This window comes from Carlito syrichta, unplaced genomic scaffold (genome assembly GCF_000164805.1).
Source record: "Carlito syrichta isolate Samal-C Ts95f unplaced genomic scaffold, Tarsius_syrichta-2.0.1 Scaffold117767, whole genome shotgun sequence".
Classification (NCBI taxonomy): domain Eukaryota; kingdom Metazoa; phylum Chordata; class Mammalia; order Primates; family Tarsiidae; genus Carlito; species Carlito syrichta.
The window spans coordinates 382,224-388,607 of record NW_007061863.1 but is presented as its reverse complement, the minus strand read 5'-3'; the positions used below and the strand labels follow the sequence as shown (position 1 = coordinate 388,607).

General features: G+C 60.6%; 1 protein-coding gene across 1 annotated transcript in view; it reads right to left on the bottom strand.

Moving 5' to 3' along the window:
* Window positions 1-2,796, bottom strand: part of RELT (RELT, TNF receptor) — a 6,280-nt gene extending 3,484 nt beyond the window's left edge. The window contains 6 exon segments of the mRNA XM_021707042.1: window position 1; window positions 3-39; window positions 668-747; window positions 937-1,103; window positions 1,235-1,309; window positions 2,728-2,796. The exon segment at window position 1 is cut by the window's left edge and continues 178 nt beyond it. Coding sequence (XP_021562717.1) covers window position 1; window positions 3-39; window positions 668-747; window positions 937-1,103; window positions 1,235-1,309; window positions 2,728-2,772 — 405 coding nt within the window. The 5' untranslated portion in view covers window positions 2,773-2,796.
* Between the last annotated feature and the right edge of the window lie 3,588 nt (window positions 2,797-6,384).

The window sequence follows — 6,384 nt, the reverse complement described above, 5'->3', positions numbered from 1 at the left end:
CCGCCACCTCCACGCCACGGCGGGCCCGCCGCCCCCACGCTGAGCATCACAGAGGCAAGACGGAGCAGAAAGAAACACAGACACAGAGGCAGAGAGGCCCGGTTAGGTTGTGGGTGGGGAGAACTCATGCCCTGGCATCCGCGCCTCTCCTCCTCCCAGGCCGCCCAGGCAGTCATCCCGAACGAGGCCTCCTCGGGCCTCAGGTTGGCCTGCCTCCCCTCGAGTTGGGGTCGGGGGGACAGATGACACACATGGCACATGCCGGGCACAGAGATACAGGATCCTTCCTCCCTGCGGCCTGGTCCGTGAGTTAACTCCTCAGAAGGGGCCTGGCTCAGCGGTCAAGGGGTATGTGCGTGTATGTGAGGGTGAGTGCACACGTGGGTTCACACTTATCACATGGGTCTCTTTGCAGGGATGGGGACAGGGGACCGGTCAGGATGTGAGGTCCCCGGTCTCCATCTGTAGCTGTTGTCTGCTGGATGTCCCTGCCACTCAGACGCATGGCGGGCAGACACAGCCAGTGGAGTGACAGACCGTGTCCAGCTGGACACCCTCAGTTGCACGGCCTTTCCAGGGTTGAGAGAACCCGCTGCCCCAACATGGACGCTGTGGGCTGAGCGCCTCCCACTTCCCCCACCAGTCCCAGCCCCAGTCTGCCACTCACCATCACAGCCATGAGTACCCAGAAGCGCCCAGGAACACGGCTGACATGGAGCACGGGGAACCCCCCAAGGCCCAAACCACCTGTAGGGAGGGAAGACGCCAGATAAGGCCCAGGAGTTTCTCCCAAACACTCTCCTTAAGAGAGGCTGGATTCCTTCCTACCAGGCACTCTCATGGGTCCTTCCCAATTCCGTTTCACAGGTGGGAAGACTGAGGCCTGCAGAGTCCAGGTCACCCAGCCATGAGCCTCTCCCCACCCCCATGGCTTACCCAGGCTGGCAGTCTCCACAGAGTGTGTCTCGAGTCGCCGTGCCCACCTGGACCTCCAGCCTCCTCCGAAGGCCACAGTGAGAATGGGGCTGGCATGGGCTGGAGCCCCATGAGGCCGAGAAGGTGCCTGGGGGACAGGGCCTGCATAATGTGCCCTGCCCTGGGTCCTGTGGGAAGTCAGGATGAGAACGAGGCCAGGAGCCACGCCTGAGACCTCTGGGGATGCCAAGCCTAGGACTCGGCCCCTGGCCCCCAGGAGTCTGCCCGGGTTGGAGCAGGCAGGCAGGGCCACACTCACCAGGCTGGGCTCCTCCCCGGGTGGGCACCGCCAAGGGGTCGTTGATGTCAGCGTGGCCAGAGGCCAGGGCAGCAGCTGAAAGAGTAGCAGGCAGGGGCACGTTTGAGGGGCAGAAAGTGCCAGGCATGGGGCTTCGGGGTCATTTATCCACTACCTATTTCCTAAGGCCCAGCTGTGGGACCACTGATCACCCAGGCCTCGGGGACACTCCTCTAACCTCGCTCCCGCACCCTGCCAGGAAAGCCCACTCTGTCCCAGACCTGTCAGGTCAAAGTCTCTGGGTAGGAGAGGATGACATTTGCTACTGGAAAGTGCCGGAAGACCCAAGACAGAGCCAGATCAGGACCTCAGGCCCTGGGGTCTGAGTCCCAGCCCATCCAGCTAGCCAGACTGAGGAGGAGGAAATGCTTCCGGATCCTCTCAGAGTCCCCCTGCTTGCTGCTGCAGGTCCCAACCCTAGCCCCATCACAGCTGGGCATGTCATTAACCAGCCTCTGTTGACCATCCCTGGAGCCAAGTCTGCAGCTGGTGCTTCCTATTCTGGGCCTCAGCTGAGTCTCTGGGACCATATCCTCCTCCTTGACCTCCCCACAAGGCAGGGCCACCCCATTCGTACCCGCATTCCAACAGGGCATGATGTTTTCCAAGGAAGGCGCTCTCTTCCCGATGTGAGCCCAACCCCCCCACACACTACTGCCTGCTTCACTGGGAGCTCCTTCTGCTTCCTGTGCTCAGGTATGAACTATCTTGAACCCCTCCTGCTGGGGGGTGACCACGAGCCTCCAACTCAGCCTTGGTGGGCAGGAGCAGCAGGCACAGAGCAGAGCCAGCTGTCCTGGAGGTGGAATGTCACAGAGGCTCTGTCACCTCCGCAGGCCCCAGACCTGCTCCCAGCACCTGCTCAGGCCAGGAGGCTTCCTGCACGAGGAGCAACCCTTGTCACCCCAAGTCTGGCCCTCCCCGAGTTCCCGGCATCACACAGAACGATGGACCCAATCTCCCAGATGCTGCAGGCCTGTAATCGGGGGTACATGAGGCCCTAGGTGGTTGGCCTGACCCTCCTATTCCGGGACCAGAATCTGCATCTCCAGGCCCATACAGATGTTGGAAGTCCAGCATCTGAGGTCTGAGGTCCTCAGGCCCCACATCTCAGGCCTCTTCTGCCCAGTGTCCTCTTGGTCCCCTGCCCACCCTCCCTGCTGGGCCCTGTTCTCACGCCTGCCTTGGCTTTAAATGACAGCAAGTTCTTCCTTTTTCAACCCTCCCACACACACAGGTCTTGTGGGCACAGTTTGGCACCATAAGTGGGGGCAGCCAGGGCCTCCCCTCCGGGGTCACCATCTGGCCAGAGTGGGCCAGGCGGTGCTTCCTTGGGTAACCCAGTTCCACGCACCATGGGGTTCTGAGCAGGGGCTGTACCCGCTGGCTGAAGGGCTGGGTGCAAGGCTGAGAATGTGTCTTTTCCGCCTTCCCCAGGCCCATCCACAACTCACCACAAGGAGGCAGGACAGGGGCCCGCACTGTGGGCTCAGCTTCATCCTCAGGCCCCGCGGTGGTCGCTGACCTAGGGCAGATGGAGGGAGGCTCATGGGGCCGAGGGGACAGGCAGCTGCTGTCCCCTCGGCACCACTTCCTGGATGACAGGACGTGACAGGGAGCTGGCAAGGTGCTTCTGGCCCTACACCCCTGGGGGCAAGCCTGAGCAGAGCTCGGGCTGCCCGTCTAAGGGGCAGCCTCAACGCAAGACAGGACAGAGAGGCTTCCCAGAGGAGGAAGGGCTTCCTTCCCCTTCCCTCAACAGCCAGGTGTCCCACAGAGCCAGGGAGGAAGGAAGTGTGTGCTGGGAGATGAGAGGGCTGAAGACCTCCGGCCTCCATACTGCAGCTGCAGCTCCCAGGTGCCCGTAACCCACCCCGAGTGAGTCCACGAGCCTGCCCGTGCTCTCTGCCTCACTCTCTGCTCCAAGAAAGACCCCTTTCCCTCACTCTTCAAAGCCCAATGCAAAGGCCTCTCTTTCCAGCTTTCCCCAAAATGGGTCTGGCTCCTGTAGATCCTGTGTGTCCCTCCACCCCCATCCCATCACAGTACTGGCCCTTCCACATGGCCAGTGTCCACACCTCCTCCCAGGAGGGCTGGGGCATGTCTGATTGCAGACCTATGGGAGTGGGTGGTCACAGCAACCAGCATTCAGCCTTCTGTCATCTCTCCAGCACCTACTCTGTGCCGGGCACTGGCCTTGGCACTAGGAAAATGGTGTAAGCAAGACAGAAAAGTCCCTGTTCTCAGGGAACTACACCCCAGGGGGACCAACAGCAAACAGAGCAAGAGAGCGTGTCCCCTGCTAGAGGGACAGAGTGTGACATTTCAGAGAAGTACCAGCTGTGGCTCCACAGTCCGCTGGTCTGAGGCTGAGGTCCCAGGCCCTGATTATGGCCTGCTCTGGAGAAGCCTGCAGCTAGTGGACTAGGAGGACAGCAGGAAGGACTCACCATAGGAGGGACAGGGCAGAGTGAGGAAGTCCATGAGGTACTTCCTGGAGGCCTAGCTGCAGGGCAGGAGGAACAAGGAGGCTGCGCCCCCCAGGCCGCATGCAGCCCCTGAGGCCCAAGAGTGGCCTCCGGTTTCACTGGCTTCGGGAAGCCCAGCCCCCGCCCAGGGCCCCCACAGACTGAGGAGTCCCAAGCCTGGCAGGAGAAGTACTGCCTGCAGTAGGTCCCAGATCACTCAGAGCCCTCTCCTGACAGGCAGCCGGGCTTCCCGCCTGGAAAAGGAGCCCAGGAAACCGATCTGCCCGCCTGGCCAGCGCAGATCTCGAGGGGCCAGGGGGTTTGAGTTACACTAGGGGAGGAGGAGGGGCGGCGGTCACATCATCCCGGGACTCTCCAGGTCACTGGCAGCCACTTTCGGCCCCAAGCCAGCCCAGGGGAAAACCAGGGGCAGAAGCCTGGGCCACGGAAGCACAGAGTAGGATGAGGGAGGGCCACAGCTGGCTGTCAATACCCACCAGATGGCCTTGGCCACTTGAGGAGGGTCCACCTGTCCCTCCTCAAATCTGCTCACAAGTCTTCCTTCTGGTTTCTGCTCCACAGTGTCGCTTGCCCCTGCCAAGGCCCAGCCTTCTCCTTCAAGGGTTCTCACCCACAGCCCTGACCATGAGCCCCAAGTCCTTAGGTTGTCCCCACAGCCTAGCCCCCAGCTCTGGCACCCCTCTGTGTCCCCACGGTGGGCCCCAGGAGCTGCGACAAGGGTGAAAAACCAGAGGCAAACCAATCACAGAGGAGAGAGCGCCAGGGTGGTACCGGAGTCCACAGGGAGGGGCCGTGAAGCTGCTCACCTGCAGGCAGACATGGAGCTCTGCCATCTAGAGCTTTCCAGGAGGACAGCGAGGGCCCAAAGGCGCAGCCACACAGCCAGCGAGGGCGCACTCAAGCACTTGCACAGACACCCGCCACCCAAGGCCTCGCCCACCCCCCTCCAGCCCTGGTGCCTTCTAATTACGCGCCTTCTAATTACCCCAAACCAGCACTTACTCCAGTCTGGCTGCCCAGCCCCCACACTCAGCCCAGACTGAGCCCCCACTGGACCTGCCCGGTCAGGCAGAAAGGCCCCGCATGCACACGTGTACATATGTGCACACGCCTGCTGCTCAGCCCCCCTCACGCCCTTCCCCAGGAGGCCTCCGCAGTCTAAAACAGAGCCCTGGAGCCATGGCCAAAACAGCAAGTTCGGATGGAAGCATGTCGGCTGGGAGGGGCTCTGTGAAGGCCCCACCCCATCTCTGCCCCATCCTGAAGGCTGGGCACTCAGTGACCTCCCAAAGCCCAGTGCCTCCAGAGGGCTTCCCGGAAGACAGTGGTCAGAGAAGGGAAACCTGAGACCCCAGAGCCTCCCTCCAGCTTCCATGCTTGATAGAGGACAGTTACAGCCAGTTACACTGGGTGGGAAAGATGGCCCCAGGTGGGTTTAGCAGAAGAGGACAAGGCCGTTAGCTTAGAGCCGCATCCCCTCCAAGTAGCCCTGTCCCCACTGCCACCAACTCCCAAAGACCTGGCCTCAGGCTTCACCTTTGGGGTCTAAGCTTCCCCCATCTGCAGGATGGGGGTGTTTGTCTCCTTTCGCAAGGCTGTCATGAGGTTTATTTACTTCTTTATTTTTTCTTTATTTTATTTTAAAGATGTAGGGTACAAGTCAGGTTTAGACATATACGTAGTCTACGTACAGGTGAAGTTTGGACCTCCTACTGGTTCTCACCTTCCTGGTTTAGGATAAGGTGCCCTTAGTGATGTTATGTGCCCCTGTCATAAGGTTTAAATGAGGTCATGAGCTAAGCAGGCCACGGGATTTCCTCCTCAATGCCCGTCTCGGTTCTCCACACCCCTGATGGAGGTTTGTAATTAGGTATTTGTTTGCTTGCTTGTTTATTCCTTGCTCCCCCCACCAGACAGCAGTGAGGGCAGAGGCTGTCTGTTTTATTCACCACAACTCGGCACCCAGCCTGTGTCTGTCGCAGGTGGCCTCCCTGAAGCAGGCACGTGAGGTTGGGAGGCTTCCTCAGACTCAGCCTCCAAAAAAGTGCCCGAACAATTAGAACCAGAAATATCTTGGGTAAAAGCCAAGGAGCAAAGGCCATGACCAGGGCCTCAGGCTGAGGTGGAAGCAGAGGCAGAAGTCCCAGGGAGTTGCAGCCCCGGAGGCCTCAGAGAAAGAGGAAGCTGTGCCACCACCCAGGCCACAAGCAGCTTCCCCTTTCCCAGAATTGAAGCCGGTGGGGTCACCCCGCCTCTGTCACACCCCCTTCCCCTACCCAGCTGGGGCCCTCCCCTCCCATATACTCTGTGCCCATCCCTCCTGCCCCAGCCCCTCCTTGGCCTCCCTGCCCTGTAGCCTAGGTGTCCTGACACCCAGATCCGGCCCTAGCCCAAGGCCAGCTCCCATCACCCCCAGGGTGGCGTCCTGACGCACCAGCCAGCTCCCCCTCCTGACGCACCAGCCAGCTCCCCCAAACACACACCAGCCACTCTGAGCTTCTTTCTGTCCCTCAGACATACTGTGCTTGCTGCTTCCTCTGCTCAGAAACCCCTCCCATCACTTGGCCAGCACCAACACCTACTCTTCCTTCAGAGCTCAGCTCAAAGCCACTTCCTCCTGGA